The sequence below is a fragment of the Sipha flava genome, unplaced genomic scaffold (genome assembly GCF_003268045.1).
Source record: "Sipha flava isolate LNK unplaced genomic scaffold, YSA_version1 3_pilon_pilon, whole genome shotgun sequence".
NCBI classification, from domain to species: domain Eukaryota; kingdom Metazoa; phylum Arthropoda; class Insecta; order Hemiptera; family Aphididae; genus Sipha; species Sipha flava.
The window spans coordinates 4,018,145-4,040,465 of NW_020273108.1; the positions used below are offsets into that span (position 1 = coordinate 4,018,145).

At 24.5% G+C, this 22,321-nt stretch overlaps 1 protein-coding gene across 2 annotated transcripts; it reads right to left on the bottom strand.

The window, feature by feature from the left end:
• Window positions 1-796: 796 nt before the first annotated feature.
• On the bottom strand, window positions 797-22,013 carry LOC112688689 (monoacylglycerol lipase ABHD12-like). Of its 2 annotated transcripts, XM_025562012.1 has the most exons (11): window positions 21,667-22,013; window positions 19,484-19,522; window positions 14,469-14,618; window positions 11,512-11,630; window positions 9,480-9,585; window positions 7,807-8,000; window positions 7,587-7,719; window positions 3,767-3,884; window positions 2,790-2,951; window positions 1,025-1,146; window positions 797-883 (listed from the first exon to the last, which is right to left on the bottom strand). In XM_025562012.1, the coding sequence occupies exons 3-11, from the start codon at window positions 14,534-14,536 to the stop codon at window positions 844-846; spliced, it is 1,062 nt and encodes a 353-aa protein (XP_025417797.1). In that variant the 5' UTR covers window positions 14,537-14,618; window positions 19,484-19,522; window positions 21,667-22,013; the 3' UTR covers window positions 797-843. The 2 variants fall into 2 exon arrangements, with proteins under 2 accessions (XP_025417797.1, XP_025417798.1); XM_025562013.1 differs by lacking the exon at window positions 14,469-14,618 and having other exon boundaries at window positions 21,667-22,012.
• Between the last annotated feature and the right edge of the window lie 308 nt (window positions 22,014-22,321).

A 22,321-nucleotide genomic window follows, 5' to 3' on the forward strand; every position in this document is an offset into this window, starting at 1 on the left:
ATGGTATAAAATTGATGTTGTTATACTTCCGTAATTTCTCTAAACTTAGAATTCAATTAGGATTCCAATTTCTGATCTATTAAAATATTTTTTTCATACTGCTTACAGAATAATTAATTTACCAACAATTTGGTAATATAAAATAATAATTTCCTAGTGAACTAAAAGTTCTTTGAGGAGAATCTTAAAATTTGATTACCGTTTATGTTTGAATAAAAATTTACAGAAAACAATTAAAGATTATTTAAGTATTTAAGTATTTAAGTTTATAAAATTAAAACTAAGTAATTTAATTAGAATAATGTACTATAAAAATGAATTAGGTTATTTTATACATAAAATATCACTCTAATACTCAAATAATTATATTATGAGTACATGAAATGTATTCAATTTTTTTTACCTATTTAATATTGTTACAATACAGTTTTAAAAAATCCTAATCGGATCAAAGAAAAATATTAGTAATATAATAAAAATAGTTGAACAGTTTATACAAAATGAAGAAAATAAATATTGCAAAAATGAATAAAAAAAAGACGAATTACTTATAAAATAACATAGCTATAATGGTAATTTATTATTAAAAAATATTATTCAATAATATAATAATTGTACATATTAAATATTTGTCATAGTCATAAGACAATTGACATTTAATAATCTATATTGCATTAAAAAGTAGTATCACTTTTGTATATAAGATAACAATAAGAATTAATTACAATCAATATTATATTAGTTGACAAAAAAACATATTAAACTAAACAAATACATAAATATATACTGTATACGCGTGCAATATTAACATCTATAGTAACGGCCAATGAGATAAGTATACATTTATTGAGGTGCATTATTTATAGAATCGTCAATGAATTTTCTGAAAAAGAAATCAAAAATTAATAATACAAATAGTAAAAAGAAGAGAAAATATCATCATATATAAGGAAAAGAAATTAAAATTTAAACATTAAAAATCAAAAACAAACAATTAATTTAAATTATTATTTTAAACACTGACCTTATTCGATTCCCTAATTCTTTATCTTTACATATAAATTTATGTCCAAACTTAAGATGAGCATCATACAAAACTAATTCAGTAGTAGCATTTACTCTAGTCTTCAATATATGATTGTACAACTGCAAAAATATACATTTTTAATACTTAAAATTTTGTTGTTCACAATAATTATATATTCAGTGGTTTTTATTTACAGAACTTTTTATTAATATAGAGACTTGAGACCAACTTGAGACCATTAATTTATAATGGAAATTATCATTTAAATTTATTATTTCAAAATGTTCAATACCGTTTAAATATTTTTAATTTTATAAATAAATATGTAGTAAAATATAAATGCTAGTACATATTTTAGTAATAAACATATTATTGATTTCATTAAGACTAACATTAATTAATTTAATAAATTTCAATAAAAAAAAATTAACTAAAAATAAAATTCTAAACAACCAGAATACCAAAACATAATATATTCTGGTTTATTAAAACTATTTTTTTATTAATTGTAACATTAACAAAAAATACAAACTATATAGATTAGATAAATAGATAAAAATATTGTAGAACAAACTTTGTTAAAATAATATTATCAACTGATTTAATAATTTGATTAGTATAAAAAGATTATGAAACTTAAAATAATAATATTAAAAATTTAATTAATATTAAAAAAAAAGGCACAACTCCTAAGTTGGGTGCAATACAGAGAAAATGGTATTACTGTACTGGTATTTTAAACTTGGAACCATTGTACCATTATTCTCGAAAAAACAATTCTGATTAAATGATATAAGGTAAAACAATTAATATTTATAAATAAATAAATGCTTAGCTAGAAGCATTATATTTGTAAAGAACGACCAGTTTTAAACTTAACTTCATCATTAGGTATATCTATAAAAAGTATTTTTGTTTATATTTATCAGGATAGTGGTATAGTAGTAACCAGTAATAACCAATATCATATGATGGAAATTTGTTGAAATATCCAATTTCATTAAAATTAAATTCTGTAACACCCATAAAATATTTTTGAGACTTTCAAGTAAAATTTTATTTTATTACTACACAGCTAATCTTATGAAAAATCTTGAATCCAATTTTTAAGTCTGAAGTATAAAAATTAAAAATGTTATGAACTTTTGATAACATTAATATAGTGGATTTTCATGATTTTCATCATATTGTCGTTTTCAATATAACTATTCAATTTTAATTTCAAGTTTTAATAATAATAATTTTTTGAGTTACAACGAAAAAAAAAAAATTATTTTGTTGAAAACCGTTATGGTATACATTTTGTCGTTTTTTTTTTTTTTCATAACTTTTCGTCAATTATTCGCAATTATTAGTAATCTGTTGGGAAATTTGTAATAGTATCAAGTACACAACATTTCCTATCAGAAATCACAAATTTTTGTGATGATCGGATTAATTAATTTAGTCGATGTTGTATAAACAAACACAAAATAAATAATACGGGACAGAAATAATAGGCAATTATTGGTGATTTGAGTTCGAATTTTGGTACAAATTTTAAATTTTTTGCAATTTTTTTTCGTTTTCTCAATTATTCGGAAAACTGTAGAAAATTTTAAAAATAATTCGCTTTCCCTAAGTACGAACCAAAACTCATTTCTTATCATACACTCAGAATCTAAAATATAAACATATAATTATTTTTTAATTTATATATATTTAACCAAGATTCGATTTCTATGATATTGGTATATCTACATTTTTAAATGTACTTGTTTACCTTTTCGCCTAGTGTATAAGGAATTACAATGTCATCTTTTGCATGTAAAATTAGTATTGACATTTTCGTATCCATCAAATGTTTTTCCGTATCAAAGATAATATTATTTTCTTGTACAGGCTCAATGATGAAAAATTCAAACCATGGTAACATACGGTGAATCTATGAAAAAAAAAATTAATTAACATCTATAAATTGAAAAAAAATTAATTTTAATAAAATTCATTGTAAGAATAAGAATAAGAAACCACAGTTAAAATTATTTAAAAACATGGAATTCAGTTTAAGCTTTAGTCTAGCTTATAAAGAATAGTTAACAAATAATAACAGTTTATTGTTAATTTAAACTCAAACATAATTATCACTTAATTCAATCACGTTCACAAAAATATATACAAACGAAACTTGGCAAAAAATGTAAAATATTTGATTAAAATCGGTTCTAAGCTTAAATCATAATATTGATCCAGTTAATAATTTTTATTATTAGATACATTTTCGAAAAATAGAAAGACTACTTATAATTTTGTATAAAATATAAAAACTTTTTAAATTTTTCTGATTTAATCGAAAGAAACACAGTATTAAAAATAAGTCATTAGGTAGTAGTTTAGCTTAATAAAAATCAAAATTTTTTTTGCTCTTCAGACATGTACTATATTTATTTCAATAGCATTCGGTGGCATTATTTTTCTGTAGGATATGCGAAGATCAAAATATAGGTAGCATATCAAAAAACTATATTCAATATTAAAAACTAAGAATATTGGCTTTGGATTTCAACAATGAAATCTGATATTATGATACACGCCTGAACTAAGTGATTAATTACAGCTAAGTGATACTAATAATTACATTTCTAGGACCAAGTGCACTACATTCCTTTTCAAATATCAAAGTATTTCCTAATTTATTTGCACATTTTTTAATAATATATAATAATTTATAATCTATGTTACAGTGTAATAATATTATACCTTGGTAAGTGGATATTCTCTTATTTCATCACTCATTTTGGTAAAAGGCGCTTCTAGTATGAGACCATTCGGATAAATATCTTCTTTTTCTAGCAATGAATACGCATGTGAGCCAATTCTAAAAAAATATCATTTATATATAAATTGAAAATTTTAATTATGTTTAAGTAACAAACGAGATCCGTGGATAAAAAATATTTTCATATCATTATAATATATTTTAAAATGATATAAACTGATTGTACTTAATTAACTGATAAATGTAATTAAAAACTTTAACCATAGAAAATATAAAGGTTTAAACAGTCGGTACAAATAAACGCGTAAAATAGGCCAAAAGCCGGACAAAAGTTTGACACGGTGTCGTACGGCAGCGGGTCTAATTGAAAATCACATTGTGCTATCGCGCATCGTTGTCAATTGTTCGCGTGTTCGGAAAAATTACGACACACACTAACGTTCATTTACTTTGCACACAAAATAATTGCAAAAATTGTAATTAAAAAAAAAAAAATTGTTAACAACTAATGGGCGATGTCACCAATGTTCATTTAATCAATAAAAAAAAAAAAAATGCCTAATGCTTATGTAATTGTTGAGTGGGTATATATTATATAAATTAAATTTTTTTAAGTTAATAATAACATAAATATGACTTCAAATTCATTAACGAATTGGTTAATTAAACCTTCCATAAAATCTACATCTACCACTTCGATTTCTGAATTGGAAACTGAAAATTGTGAAAATGAATCCACTTAAACAAATTCGATTACAACAAAATCACAACACGATATAACTAGACATTTTGACTGACATTAGTGCATCAACTTCTCAGGCAATAATAGATAAAAATGAAATTTCCAATTCCATTATATTTTTTGATATGCACAGATATGGAAGACATTTTATAAGGTGTCAAATTTGTTACCCATTTCCTGATCTAGTTAAACTTTTTTTCGAAAAAACACAAATACCTAAAATATGTCAAGATTTAGGAACACGATTCAGAACAGAACACAAAAATCTATAATTTAGAACAAACCTACTACCAAGAATGCTTAAAAGCTTTTAAACTACGTAAAATGACAACAACTGACATTTCTAATCAACCACATTGGGACAAATGATAATTAAATCTAAAGAAAAACTGGCCAATAGAATAGGGTTAATTCATATATACGGTGATGCAAAAAAATTTACTTTGAGCACTTACTTTTATCATATGAGAATAATAATAAATGAATTATCTGTAAAATTTAAATTTAATAATTTTGGAGAAGATAGCAATGATGGCCTTCATGATATTCAATATTTGACTCCGGGCGCACATAAACATTTTTTAAAAACTATAGTAGTTAAAGTTATAGAAATGAATTCACTTAAAAAATTATGAACAACGTATTAACCATATCTCTGAGATGTGATGGATCAATTGACCGAACTCAGATTGATAAAATATATGTATTAATTAAAGTTGTTAATAAATCTGGAAAAGAAGAACACTTTTTTCTTGGCACCGGTGAGGTGTGTAAACGTGGAGCTCAAGGTATTTTAGAAGCAATTGAAACTGGCTGTATTAATATACTCGCTATCGAATTATCAGAGTACGTTTTTAAAAATATGTCGTCGATTGTATCAGATGGTGATTCAGTAAACATTGGTGAGCGTAGACATGGACATTGTTTCAACAAAAATAGCGATCATTAAGTGAACAAAATGTTCTATTAATAAAAATTTGGTGCGCAGCTCATCGTTCCAATATAGCTTGGAAAGATACAAGTGATACAGTTTCTGAAGTTATTACACATATCATCCAAACTTTAATAGGATTGTCTAAATTTTTTCATATTTTAGCAATTTGAACTAGAGAGCTTCATAATACTGCTAAAAAAAATAATTGTAACCTTATAAGAATACCAGCATTTTTTCAAGTACGCTGGACTGAATTTTCATTTTCACTCTTAAATTCTATCCTGATGTCATGGCACGCACTTGTTCTTTTTATGCAAGATTCAAAGAAAAAAGAAGCAAAAAGCTTCCTGTTATTTTCGACTAATCTTGATAATTTCTGTATGTTATAATTTTTAGCTGATACTTTGTTCATTTTTAGTTGTTAACAACAAAAGTTACAGTCTGATTTTATAACGATTTTAGATTTGACTAAAGAAACAAATTTTGTCGCTCAAAAACTCAAATCTTTATACTCAGAAAATTAACTTGGAGGATGGATGAACGCACTTCAAGATGAATTAGATCAAAATTTAAATTCAATAAAAGGTATAAAGTTAACTGAAGGTAATTCCTCTCTAAAAAGGCAAAATCGACATCACTTTTTTGTGACAGAATCTCGAAATGTTAATGCTGTATGTCAAGAAATCGTAGAATGTTTGGCTAAATTTTTATTACAACGAATTGATATTAATGATCAGCTAGTACATATTCTAAAACCATTTACAAACCTTAAACCATTAACTCAAGTTCATTTAAAAGAAGTTCATCAGACTATTGGAAATGATTTAGACATAACAAAACTATCATTGGAGTATGCAGAAGTACTAGAATTAGAGGAAATAGAAAATTTACACAAAATGTCTATGGCTAAATTAGTAGATTATTTTGCAACTTATACTTCATTCAATACAATAATAATTATTATTTCTAGAATTCTAGTGGCCAAACCTCACAGTACAGACGTAGAACGTCTCATAAGTACAAGTAATATTTTAAAATCTTCAGATCGTCAAAGTCTTCTTGTTGAAACAGAATATGAATATTTGTTCATCCACTTTAATATGCCACCTTCAATATTATGGGACCCAAGACCTGCAACTTTGTTATGGATAAACTCATCAAACCGCCAATTAAAAGAAACTTCCAAAGCACGAGAACAAGTTTAGTTTAAAGGCATTTTTGATCACTCGTTGAAACTTCAAGGCTTAAAAAGAGATGATGTTCTAGAAAATGAGGATACAAATCGTTCAAAAAAAAGAAAATTTTAAATATAAAATATATTATCATTATTTAGATATTTGTATTGTATTGTAAAATTGTAATTAATAATATCTAATAAGTATAAAAAGTAAAAGTATAATATTGACATATTTTAATTATGTACTCACTACCTATGTCTAGAAATGTTTGGAGTTAAAAGTGTTTTTACATAATCAATACACATAATTGGGATTACGTAATAAAAAAAAAATCAATTTAAATAGTGGTATACGTATAATGGAAAAGTTCCGTATTTTTTTTAATATTTTACCACGCGATGGTCAAAATTCTAAAATATCAATAAACAATTTATTTTTGGGGAGGGGGTAAGTATTATAATTCAAATACATTTTCAGTGTGTTTAGGCAGTTGGTAAAAATCCTTGGAATAAGCCCTGGTTAACAGTAAATTAAAAATTATTTCTCAGCACTCTAGACTTTCTTAATTTCATAAATAATAACATAATATGTATAATATATGTATTTACTAGCACACTTTTATGATTTATTGATTGTAGCTTGTTGATAAATAAAACATACAAATCGACGAATGAAAAACGTAATAAAGATACGAATAATAGTTAATATATTATAATTGTTAAAATCACTATGTATTTAATACCTGTTTTTTTGTCACAGAATCATTTGCGAAAGGTATTTATTTAGATAAATGAAGTTTCCTTTATTTTGTGAAACCGGTGGGATGGGTTGTTTTAACTTCGGGAAATTATTTTAAATAAATTGAGGAAACGGTCTTGGTGACGTACTCGATGATCCGTGTCACTTACAGGCACAGTCAAAAAGATACTGAAAAATATCATATTTACCCAGTGCCTAATGAATGACCCCAGCCGAAGATTGGTGTTCCATTTGCACGTTTATGTGTCCATTTAAACATTTCCATCGCGTCGGTCACCACTCCTAACTCGCTCACTTCCACATCTGTAGAATCGGCATAACCTAATGAAAGAACAACGGCAGTTCATAGATTACAACGCAAATAAATGATACGGATTAAAACATTAAATATATTTATGTGCCACATACTTCTGTAATCTACAGCTAACACATGGCAGTTGATATTCCTTAGGACATGGTAAAGCTGTACTCGATGTTCGTTAGCTCTGGTACCCGAGTTACCGTGCATGTAAATCACGATCGGTTCGCCGTGGCTTAAAAGCTGTTCGTAATTCGATTTATCCTTTTCGTATTTGTCCAATAGATTACGTGGTAATACATGCCTAAAAGATTTTCGATTGGATTATCTTTTATACGCATGACTTACTTTTGACATGATATTTTATATCAAAGCGTAGGGTAACCTTGACGGGGTTTTACACTCATTAAATTCGTCAATTTATTTTTTGAAAAAACTAAGAAGATCGCAAGCAAGTAAGTATCAATTTTGATCCTTAAGGATAGCAGAAATTAAAATATTTTATTATTAAAAATATATTTTGCCATTAAAACAATATTATGATAATAAATACAATTTTATCCTGAATTAATGGATTTTAATTACATAAAATATCAAACGCTCAATCATTGAAAAAAAAACCTTTATACAGTAGAACTTCGATAATCCGGGGTAATGGTGGGGAAGAGTAACACGGATAAATGAAAAACACGGTTAATCGAGACGAATTAAACAAATTATGAAAAAATGAATAATGTTGTATGCATATTAATTGTGTAACAATGTTATTTTCTCTATGACTAGAGCAAATATTAAAAATACTAAATAGTATGGAACAAATTTGACAGAATTGAATAGTTCCTATATTTATTAGTAATAATGTGATTAGATAAATATGATTGTTGAAGAATCTCTATTAGTCTCTATTAATCTTAAATAACTCTTATCTACCTGTGACATATTTGGCCATATTTTTATCGTTATGAAGGTTGTTTAGGTTTTTCGATAATGTGTATTATGTAGGTACATAATATAAAAATACGTTCGTCCAAACTAATTAAACTTTTCCGGTGAAAAATTTCGAACGACGATAATTTTGGAAAAGTAAGCACGATTAATCGCGAACATGTTTAACGAGGTTCCACTGTACTTGTTATTTGTAATAGACAAAGGGGGGTTCGAGTAAATAATTTATAGTGAACTTCACTACTAAAAATGTGTGTGAGAAAACCGTGGTGAATAAAAATACAATATATCTTAAGTAATATTTAATTAAGTTTTTATAATTGTAAATAACATTATTGTATATAAATTAATAAATAAACGCTTAATCTGGATTATAATTATATTAGTTAAGTACGATCGGTTTCAAAATAAAAAATTATCATCTGGTACATAACAAAGTCAATAGTATACAATTTTTATTTTACACAGCAGCGATTATAACGTGAGTGGTTTACATAATAGGCATACAAGTATAATGTACAAGTTGGATCATAAATACATTTTGATAATTTGAAATTTTTTGTAAATATACATTAAAAAAATACTGATTTATAAAAAAAAATAAAAGTTAAAAACTAAAAAACAAATAAATAATTATGATATGATAAATTAATTGGAGTTTCAATTTATCCGAATATATAAGAATAGAAAGTAAAAATGTGAATAATAAAACGAAAAATAAATAAAAATAAGTAAACAATAAAATGATAAATAATATTTTTTAAAGTTGAGTAAATTACGCTTTAAAAAATTAAAATAAGTACTCAAATTAACCATTAATAAAATAAAAGGTACTTACCAAACTCCTAATGTCATATTATCATTTGTATTTATGTAAAAATTTCTAGTTCCTCTGAGACCATAAACTTCGGGTTGGCTATAGTTTACGTTGAATGGTCTACGGACTAAAATAAAAAAAAAATATCTATATTAAATACAATATTAGTAATAACATAAAATTTACATGTAGTTAGTAATTTTGATTGACCAGGATAAATTATTTATTTAAAGATTTAAAAAAAACAAAATACTGTAGGTGCTCGATATGAACTTAAAAACATTAAATTTAATCTATCTATTTATACAAATACTGCCAACACAAAAATATAGATTGATGCTAATCAAAATAAAAATGCAATTATTATAGATATGTAATATGTTAAAACAAATATGTAAAAAATATACTGATTTATAAAAATATGTTACATTTTTTGAGGATCACATTGTAGAAAAATAACAATTTACAGACATTATTTTCACACAAAAAAATACATTTCTATATTGGATGCAAAATATATACCATAAAAAACCTTGAGCTGTAACATTTTTTCAAATTAAATAAATAGAAAAAATGAAGGCTAGTTATAATTTAGTCACAATTATTATATTTATGAAATATATGATTACTCTTGGCATTTTTAATTATTAGGTAGTTACAACAAATTACAAATCTACAGACCCGTATTTTTTGAAGGGTGCACACTATATACATTGTATTGTAATTCACTGTATACTATAAATTAAATTAAAAATTAGAATAATTACTAATAATGTATAGTGACGGAAAAAAAAGTTTAAAAAACACTTACCAGACTTTAATTTTACAAGAAATATTAAGATTTTATGAGAAACAATTTATAACAATGATAAGATAATTATCATAAAAAATAAATGGATTGACAGTTTAATCAGGTTTTCACAGTTAAATAATATAGATATTTTATTTGAAATTTTTCTTCAGTTTCGAGTTTAAAATAATTATTCATATTTCAATAAGTTAAAGAATAAACAGTGGCGGATCCAGGATTTTCTTTTTTTGGAGGGGGGAGGGGGTTGAAAAATATTTTCCCTAGGAATATTTTTTATAACATTGCAGTCAATGATTGATAATGAATTAAGATAATAGTAAGTAATATAATACATTCATTTAAATCTAAGACTACTATTTTCTTGTATGAATAAAAATACAAATTATATACTTTCCCCATACACCTTATACTAGTAAGGGCTATAACTTTTCCTCATACTTTTTTTAAAAAAAAAAAGAAACTTTTTCAAAATTCATAAAATTATTGATTTTTAATATATATTTATCCTGATTTTGGGCGGGTTAACCCCCTACCTCTGTGGATCCGCCACTGAGAATAGATAAAAACATTATGTTCTTTAAATATATGAGTGACAATTTATATAATGTTATCGCTGAACACATCCAGTAATATTATAATCATTTAATTTAATATAAAATTGTAATAAAAAAGAAATGAAAATGATTGTTCAGGGAAAAAGAAGAAGAGAAAATCGAATGGAGGTTAAGGACAAGGGTGGCCAAATCCAGATAGTTGGGAGAAAGGCGAAGAAGAAGAAGAACAAAAAAAAAAAAAAAAATAGGACATTTAGTATTAGGGGATAATATTAAAGTTTAAAGTATATGAAAATCATTCAAATAAAATATAGATGTAGATAAGTTTTAGATTGATTATTCAACAGCCACTCATCAATCATATCTGAATAATTTTTGAACTTAGCTAAAACATTGAAATTCGCTAAAAAATGAAAAGACAAATTTGTAACTAATTGTTGTTAAATTAAAATTAGTAAATGATTTTGTATTTTATTTTTTAAACAAAACATTTTTTTATTAAGAAATATACCTAGAAGGAAACCTATAATACAAACATTTAAAATAATAATCTAGAAATTTAATAAAATATAGATTAATTTTTAAATACTTCATTGTCATTATTTGTAGAAACATATAATATATATATATATATTACATTAGTTAAACATACATTTAAATTAAAAAAAAAAAAATTGTTTGTAATTACCATAATTAAGAAAAATCATTCCTCTTTGAAGTGATGGCGAGTACCGAAAAACAATAGGTACAACTATGAATATGAGAAATAATATTATCGCAAAGAAACTCGTTGTTATGTAGCATGTCCTGAAGAAATAAAATTAGATCAGAATGTTACAAATAAATAAAAAAAAAAATTATATTTTTAATCATTAGGTAATTTTAATTAAATATATTTAATTACAATTTGGATGATTGATGGGATATTTTTAAATAAATTATATAATACATGCATGAAAATGACAAACATAACAATACCGACCATAATAAAATATTTCTATTAACATACTTGTTATAATACAAGAGTTTAAGTTTACATTCAAATTTTCAAGGTATAACTTTTTATTTTAATAGCAAACTATATAAATGTCAATAATTAATAATATATGTATAAATATTTTAAATATTTGTGAAGAAGTTAGAGAATTCTATCATTGATAATCAATAATCAAAGTAAGATAAAAGGAATACCTCCGAACTTATTTTTCTTTACAGCTTTTAATATTTTCAGAAAAGTTATAATTTGAAATTATATTAAATACTATATTAAATATTAAACTGATTTTATCACAAAACTAATTTAGTAGCCATTTCAACAGCTGATTATTATGAATAGTTTTATTGTTTTATTACTTTCCAGATAATTCCACAACTTATAAATTGGTACAAAATTTCAAATTATTTTAAACAGGATACAAACATCTACTTAGATCTTATACTAAGTCATCATCTATAAATTTTAAAACAGTTAAGAATTTACATAACACTAAAAGAAAATTACAAAAAAAAATAAACAATTTTGTTTTATAATATAATCTGTCATAATTGGGAGCTTCTATGTAAAACTAGAGTGCTTCATTATGATTCATTTTTCAAATAAAAAAATACACCACTATCCTGTGCCAATTTTTATACTTTCAGTTGACCTTATATAGTTAGAGCAAAACAAGGTAAAAGTTAATTTTTTTTATTAATACTGACATTTATTGTAGAGTTTATTTATTAAATGTTTTATCTTTGATTTGAAATTTATCTTAAGAATCTAAAATAATAGGTTAATATATTATTTCAATTTCACTCACAAAATATAACATGTATCTATCGAAAAATAATAAAAATATTGTTATTATATACAACAAAGGTGTCAAACATTGGGTCCATAGCTTAAATTTAGTTAGCTGGGTTATTAGACAAATACAAAGGCTGTAAAATATTTATATATGCGGATCAAGTTAAAAAAAAAATAATGGATAATTGTGGAATAATATATGAAATTAATGATTATTTATGATTTAAAATAGGTTTTTCTGATACACATACATAATCAAAATACTACTATTTTTACATTTACTATCATATTAAACACGTGCAAAATATAATAAATGCAAGATTTAAATAATTTTGAAATACAATTTTTCACTATAGTAATAAATTTTATTAGTGTTATATCTGGTATATAACAAACTTATATGATACTTCAGATTACATTAAATTTAATTAATTAATTAAATTATATTTTTTCTGTGACAGCACAATGATTAACAAGTTTTATAGTACTAAATCTATTTTAATATTTTTTATTAGTTGTTAGTAATTAAATGACATATTTTAAATTAAAAATGATATATATATATTAGTTATTAACTAAAAATATTATTTATTCAAGCTTTGAATGAATATCTACTGTAATAAAGGTACATTGTGTTTCATGTACTGTATGAACTTAAAAAACTTAGTTTCATGTATAAATTATATTTCTTAATCCAATGATTTATCATTGTTTTAAAACTGAAATATTACCACCACAATAGCTCAACCAAGAACTAAATGGTAAAAATATTTTATAATGTCACACTAATATTTAGGAATAATATTAATAATAATAATAATTTCAATGGCATCATTACAGCTTTTTAAAGAAAATATTTAAATCTCATAAATTGTTTACAATAATTTTAATATAAATTGAAATCTCACTAATCAGGGACCAACACAAGGGAAATTTTGGAAGTTAAATTCCCCACTGAAATACTAGGAACAAATTTAAAAACAAATTACCTGACCCAAAAATATAATACATAATTATTTCAAAGTTTCCCTTGAGCCTAACAAATAAAATAAATAGATAACCTTTGGTTTGTAAATTTATGGAAGTATATGGTTTTGCAATAAAGATTTTACATTATTTCAACTCTTCCCCAAATTATCTTTTTTGCATTTGCCACTGCCACTGCTCATTAGTTAAGAATACCCTACTTCTAAAATATATTTAAATAAATGTTTATTCAAATATAAAGATAGCTAAATCTTAATGTTTTCTAAGATTTTATATTTATTTTACAAAAATTTTAAAATCTTAGTGTCAAATAACTTTACCACACCTTTGTTATATTATAGATAATAATAATAATATATTTTTTTTTTTTTTGTAATGAAATTTTATTTTTTAAGCCAACTGTAAAGTTAGCCAACTGTAAAAACTATATATTTACAAGTGTAAGATACAAAAAAAAAAAAATAGAATAATATCATCAACATTTTAATACAAATGGCTTAGTTAAAATAGAACTTAATATGTTAGATAAAATGTTAGTTAAATTTCTAAGCCAAGGGTTAAATATTCTTTTTATATTATACTGTGAAATTTCATGCAAAGCAAATGTTAAACAAATTAGTATCAAAGCTAATGGTATAGCAGTATTCCTATATACTATTATATTATCTCGTATGTTTGATAATATAAGAAAAAATAATTTTATTCCTGACAAAATGTCATATGGAATGTTAAATATAATATTAAACACAATTATAATTAATTTGATAAATTGAACAAAATGTGATTTTCATTATTAATAAAGTAAAGTATTTTACATTTTAATAAATGTAGAATATGTAAATGGAATACAATTTAATATTATTACTTACGCGAGAACACAAATTAATAAGAATATCATCACAGGTTTCATAAATGAAAAATACATGCATGGTGCCATTATTGAGATATATGTATTTTTCACAGCACAACGAAGCTATAATAAAGTAGTTTGAAATTGAAAGATCTAAAATACAACAATCCTGTAACATAATATTTAATCCATAGCAGTCTTAAAATTAAGTAAGGTATCTACATTTTTAATTAGTATCTGTATTGTTAACATTTACATATTTACATTATACAAGTATCTACTTAATGTACATTTTAAGAAGAAGATACTTTGTTTTTAGATAATTTTTAATAACGAAATTAATTTATTAACATTTATTTAAATTTAAGAAGTCCACAAATAATTAAATTGTATTGAAATTATATATTATAGAAGTAATTGGGAGCAATTAAAAATACACTAGTATAAACTAACATATGGAATTATAACTATTTTATTTTAATATTTTCTTGTTATAGAAATATATACGAGTAAGCATTCTTTGTATAAAGTTTAATATGAAAATTATTTTTTAAAAATTTATATCAATTAAAATATTTAATTAGAAACAAAAATCAATTAAAATGTATAAATTATAACATAATTTAAGATTTATTAAATAATATATATAAAACAACTAATTTGATTGACCGATGGTTCAATTTTGTATTAAATATATGTACAGTAGTCACTTGATAATTCGAAAAACTCCATAAATCGAACTAAACGCTTAGTCCCCCGAGAAAACCTCTATAATTAAAAGAAAATACATGTATTCCAGTCCCCTCGATAATTCGAAATGTCTGTTGGTGGGACTCACTCTACAATTCAAATTTTTTTTTCCAACACCTCTATAATTCGAATTTGCTTTAACGCGGTTATACGTATGTTCATATGTACATCTATTTGATGTACTCGCAATAAAATTAATAAGGACGACAATTAAATATTATCGTAGATTATAAATTTTATCGTACCTTACCTACTTAATCTTAACTTTAATCGTATCATTTTACCATTTTGATGTCAGAATTGCGAAAATTTTTCGAGCATTTTGAAATGTACGAAAAAGGATGCGATACAATTTCCAATACTATCAGTAAGTTAGATAACGCTATGGACCAGATTGTGGCCAACAATTTAACACAAAAAAAGAACTGATTTCTTTAAAATGTAAAATATAATACATAAAATATATAATAAATGAATGTCAATTAATAAATGTAATATATACAAATCATTTTTCACCTCTCTTTAATTCGAATTTATTTTTTTACCTGGATTATTCGAACACTCGGTAAATCGAAAAGCTCTATAAATCGAATTTTTAGCTTAGTCCCCCGAATTTCGAATTATCGAGTGACTACTGTATATGATATTTTTACATGATTTAAAAAAAATATATTTTAGCATGAGTACTAAGTAGTATTAGTATCGTAAAAGTATATATTTTATAGCATATTAAAGCATATTTTGAGGACCTTTTGTGCATATAAATCCGTTCCGTACTATATTTAACTAAATGAAGATAACAATATTAATATAATTCGGGGTTATTTTATATTAATTTTTATTGTATTTATCTAATATAAGAACAAAAATACAATAATTTGTTTTGGATAAAACCAATTGATGTTAAATAGTTTACATTATAAGTACATCACTTATACTTTATAAGATCCTTTATACACCTAAACAGAATTTACTTATGACATAGTAAAAATGAATAATTTAAAATCCTAAGTGTAATGCAAACAATAACATAGTGCAGGTTACATAATAAATTGTGAAATATCTATTTATACTTAATGTTAAGAATTAAATAACTAATGAAAATTTAAGAGCACATTGGCACAAGAGGTGATTTATTTTTTAATATCCTTATTTAAAAAAAAATATTATATTCATACATAAAAATTATTATTAGTAAATGATATTCCTATATAAATATTTATTTAGTATTAATTTAAACAAATATCACAATTCATTAATAGCTCCTGTATTATAAACAAATATTGTAATACATTAATGCAGTGATATAGCAAGGGTAGGGGATTAACAGATTATAAACTCTCCCAAAATGTATCTCTTATTTCATAAAATATATAAAAATGTTAAGACATAGACATAGTTACAATAAACTAAATAATAACACATTTTATATTTTAACTTATGTTTAGTCGATTCATTAAAATAAAAAAGTTGTTACATACATAGGAATAAATTTAAAATTTAACCCCTCCCCAAATATTAAAATTTTCTGGCAATGCTATTGCATTAATGTATAAACTTTGTAAATAATAATCATTGCACGATAATCATTAGTTCATTAGTCACTAGTCATTAGTTATCAAAATATACCAACTAAATTGAAGGTGAATCATGAATATCTATTTATTGAGAATATATAACTACATACTGAGGTCATAATTTGTTTTATAATAAAAATAGAATTTTTCAAACTAGTTTATATAGTTCTAAGTACTAGTAGCACATATAATTTGAATTTTCATTCAGTAAATAGTTGTTAGCTATCACAATACAGTGTCAAAATAGTTGAGACATCAAACTAAAAATAAATAACTAAACAAATAATATTAACATAATATTAGACATACCTACATAATACATGTTAAACCAAAACCATCAATACTATTAATAAAACTAAAATTTCTAATTTTAATTTGAACGTAGTAAATATCATTAAAAGAATGTCAGCTCATGTTTGATTAATTTTTCTATCTATAGTTTAGAATAGCAAAAACACATTACATTATGCTGTTTATGTTACATTTCAATTTTAAACCCATATCGTTAAATTTAAAGAGATGAATCTTTTTTAAGTAAGACATAACATTGTTTTCATTAAGTATCGACTGACAAAGAAGTGAAGACAATTTAAAAAATCTCAAATTGAAGTATATATATATTCATACAAATAGAGAAAGAGTACCTAGAAGAAAACAAATATGGTGGGTATTAGAATATTTATTATATTATATATTACAAAGTACATCTGTATAAGGCAGATCATTGTTATTAAATAACCTCTGAGAATATTATCTATAAATATAATAGTTTTAATATTTTACTTAATTATTGTTGAGTATTATTCAATGATATATGATTTAAATCCTTAATGCCTTACTAGATATAAATAAATTACAAGAATCATATAATTCAATGTATAAGTATGTACATGATTTTTATACAATAAATATATTTCAATGCATTTTTAAGGATTTTTCACTGGACGACAAACCATTTTCTACTTAAAATAGTCATTGTATAATAATATTATGGTAGTATTTTAAGTTTGATATGCATAATTATTAAAAATAAATCATAATTTTGATAAAAAGAGTAAATATCGATAACATGATAATATACTGTATTAGGTATATACAAATTAATTTAATGTACATTACCTAATTATTTTTTTACATAATTTAAAAAAAAAAATCTTTTTTTGCAATTAATTGTGTTTCGCTCAATTTTTCAAAATATTATTAATTTGATGATAAAATATATTCACCAGGCAACATTTGTGTCGCTTAGTTAGCTAGTTTAAAAATGCACCGATATATATGTATGTATTATTGATATTAATTTTTATTTTAACAAAGTTAATAATGTTTTCTAACTATATATAACAGTAAACACTTTTGTGTAATGAACATTTTTGTTAAAATAAAATAAAAATATTCATTACACAAATCAATACATTACAGGATTCTTTATATGTTTATACATATTATATAAATACAGGCCCGTATTTAGAGAAGAGCATGGGTTGACACATTCTCGGGGGCGTCAAGTCTCAGGGGTGACAAAATATCTTAGCAAAATTAATTTCAAAAAATAATGTACCTAATGAAAAAATAAATAAAACAATAAAAAAAATAAAATAGTATGTTTTATTATATTATAAATTGAAAAAAAAATGTATTTTTATTATATTATAATTTGTTAATTAAAAAAAAAGTATTAAACAATTATCATTTATAAGTTATATTTTAATATTAAAGAATCTCGATTATGGACGAAATAATAAGTCTTGTATTATTATTATTTATTTGGGGAAGGGCTTAAATTATATGCTTGGGGGCTCCAAATTTTTAAATACGGGCCTGTATAAACAATAAACATTTTTATCCCGAACTTATAACTGATAATTAATGTTTTATAAAAGGCAATTTATCAATAGTAAATTATTTAAACAATAAAATAATTTATAATTTGTTAACAGTGGCGGCATAAAATGTATTTTTCAACGAAGCAGTGTAATAAGTACCTACCCCAAGTCAAAGTTGTAGACACAGAGTTCAATCATGCTTGTAGGTGCATAGATATTAAAATTAACAAATCCAAATAAAATAATTTATAATATTTTATGTCAAATGTGCAAGCTTTTCTGTCACTCAACACTACCTAACTACCCACTCCTTTTAGTCATGAAGCAGCTGCTTTAATAAAACCTCTATTGCACAGCCATTGGTTGTTAATTTATTTATTTATAAATATATTTACAACAAATATATACAGTAACCAAGATAAGTTAATATGAGTTAATTTTATTTGTAATGGTTAAAATCACACTGCATAGTGATTACTTAAAATATAGGACATTTTAATTACCCACCACCATAAAATATTTGCTTAGCAGTATGTGGAGTAAAAAATATAATTTTGAATACCTCAAATGTTAAAACTATAAGATAAACTATTTAATTCATAATAATAAACATAAGTTATTAAAACTTTGACTTTCTATAGGAACATGTTAACACCTTGCACGTATATTTTAGCTGTCATTCATAACATTAAATTTAAATTGTTAAGTTCTTTTTTTATCTTTAAATTTATGAAATAAATTCTAAGAATCAACTAATTCATGATAGATATTTTCATATTGTACAGTAAATAGATCCATGTACATAAAGTTTAAAAATAAAAAGTACATATCATTAATTATTTATAAATTTAATATAAACAAATTTATTAAATTATACATACCTTTTCATACAGCCTTTAAAAGTCATTTCAAATAAATATCTAAAATAAAAAGAAATAATTTAATTAAAACAACAAATATTGAATAAAATCCTTCATTATGTACCTATATTTATTAGTAGAATGTTTTTACAATTAAATATTTTGTGAAGTGGAAACATAAAAACTAATTTTATCAAACTTTTAAATTTTTGCACCTAAGAGTAAAAAAAAGTTATGAAATTAAGAAAATTAAATTCATAGCATATTCATAAGCATAAAAACAATAGCTAATTATTCAAAAATGTGTATGTATATGAAATTATATTTATTGTATATTGTATATTGACTACATAAAAATTAGTTTTCTCAAATTAAATGTATAGTGTTAACTGCCCTCATTTTTTAGTGAATCCAGACATAAATTGTGTAGTCCGTAATTGTAAATGTGTACTACAGATTCGAGAATTCTATACCTACAAAATACTAATAAATAAGACTATACAATGAAGATGTTTTTCAGGAAGCCAGTTTAAGCAAGACAGCAGATGAGGACTTAAATATATCTAATAAATTTTAAATTAAATATCCCACATTAAAGTAAATAATTTGTTATTTTAAAATTTATACCAGACATAAGTATATTTTTAGTTTTAAACATAATAACAAATTGATAGTAATCTAATTATAATGAGCAATTTGATTAATAAAATAACTATTATTAAAAATTATAACCAAATGGAAGTGGGATAGAAGGGACTCAATATCATATTATTCTACATTAAAAAATGTGTAATACGAATTTTTATGAAAAATAGGGGCTGTGTCAACATTAATAATCTATAATTATGAGTTTGCATTAAACATAAATTTAAAATAAAATAGAAATTTAATTTTTATAAAATAAATAATTTTAAAACACAATACATTTGTAAATGTGATTCTTCATAAATAAATAATTCAAATATAATTCCAATTAAAGATCTTTTTTGGAACGGAGTACAAAAACTTAGTAAACATGCAAATTGTAATTGACAATAGTTTACTCTAGGTCATTTTGGTAAATTAAAGTAATTGTTACAAATAAAGAAATAGTACATGTTCTACAGTTATTCTGTTAACTTGCTTGTATAATTTTTATTGGTATATCTTCTGGTGCATAATATTCTAATACATTTTTATCTATATTTAATTGTATTTATACTAACCATGTATATTATCTTTGCTTGAATATTAACAAGCAGTTTTATTCTAGATAACATTTATAGTTTAACATTTTTATTTATTGATGATTAAAAAAGATTCCATGCCAGTTAATTATTACCTTGATCATTACCTGGTTCATTAATTTAATAATTATAAGTATAACTGTAGGTTTCTGGTTTTATCAGTACAATATGTAAAAATAATTAATTTGTATATGATATATCAATATTGTAATATTATTGATATTTATACATTCAGAGTTCATAAAACCAACATATTTTGTTCAGAGATTATAACATTTTATAATATGATGTAACCATTGGGCAACAATTATTTGTGTACGAAAACGTTGAAAACTAAAAAGTGTTAACAAATTTAATTATGAGGTCTATACCGCGACAAAGAGAAAAATCAAATGGTTACAAAATATGACATGAAAATTATTAGTCATTTGAACTGAACAACTGTTTTTGTCGAAACAACTACACTGATGAAAATTTAAATTTCTTAGTAGTACTACTATAATATAATAATATAATATAATAATAATGTAATATAATAATACATATATTAATACATATTAGTATCGAATGTAAGATTAATTTTTTAAGCAATTTCTCAAAATTTTAAATCTTAAATTGTGCAAATTTTACACAACGGAATCGAAACGGTAACATCGTTAAAAATGAGTCATACGAGCGAATAAAATGAGTCATATATTCTACATCACACAAGCGAGCGAAATGAACGGCGAATGATGTTTATTCAGCAATAATTCGACGACCGAGGAAACCGTATCGGAAGGAATGATTTGTTCTGAACGATTTCGCAACGGTAAAAACGGAATTTTTTCGGTTTTTTCGGCACAGGGCACGACAAAGATCACCGAGGAATCGGTGGTACGTCAGCGTCGTCGACAGGTAACGACCGACGACAAGATAGTGCCGTGATAACGTGCGTGCGTCCGAGTACAATTGTACACGTTCGGGGCCGGTACTCACCAGTGAATAAATAGCTAACGACGCGATAGTCGTACGGGCGGTATTGCGGATCAAACGGATCTACCATCGGACAAGTGAGGCGATCTCGGTGACATCGTAACAATGTGAATTGAACAGGAACAACAACAACAACGACTACGGCGGCGGTGGCGGCGGCGACGACTGGAATCGATTTGACGCGGACTCGTTCCGCTTCCGTACGACGTGTGACGGTGAGTAAACGCGTCCCTGTGCGTGGCGTAGCGACCAGGCGACTATTGGCATTTTGGCACATTGGCCAAGCCGTTCGACTTTCACCCCTCCTCCGTCCACCGCCGCGGCCCGCCGATGATATTCGCGATGACGAACCGCTTGAGCGCGCGGCTTATCACTTCCAAACCGACAACGCGTTACCGGCGAGGGATGGGAGTTTGAAAATATCGACGCGTAGATATCCATCGCACCATTGGCATAGTAAGATTCGTTAGCGCCACTGGCACACTTAGAAAAAAAACGCTTTTTAACCAATTCAAATTTGATATTACGATATATTTTTTTAACCTTTAATTTTACTAAATTTTTTTAAGCACACGGTTTATACATACAAGTTATTATTACGACGTTCATTTTAAACTTTGAAAATTTGCTTTTCTTGCTTGATGACTAGCAAATTCAT

What these genes read in the sequence shown, in the direction of transcription:
- LOC112688689 (XM_025562012.1), bottom strand. Translation starts at nt 14,536, where the DNA reads ATGGCACCATGCATGTATTTTTCATTTATGAAACCTGTGATGATATTC. An exon ending in TTATTAATTTGTGTTCTCGC is followed by an intron (nt 11,631 to 14,468) that starts GTAAGTAATAAT and finishes TTATTTCTTCAG; the next exon opens with GACATGCTACATAACAACGA. An exon ending in GAGAATATCCACTTACCAAG is followed by an intron (nt 2,952 to 3,766) that starts GTATAATATTAT and finishes TTTTTTTCATAG; the next exon opens with ATTCACCGTATGTTACCATG.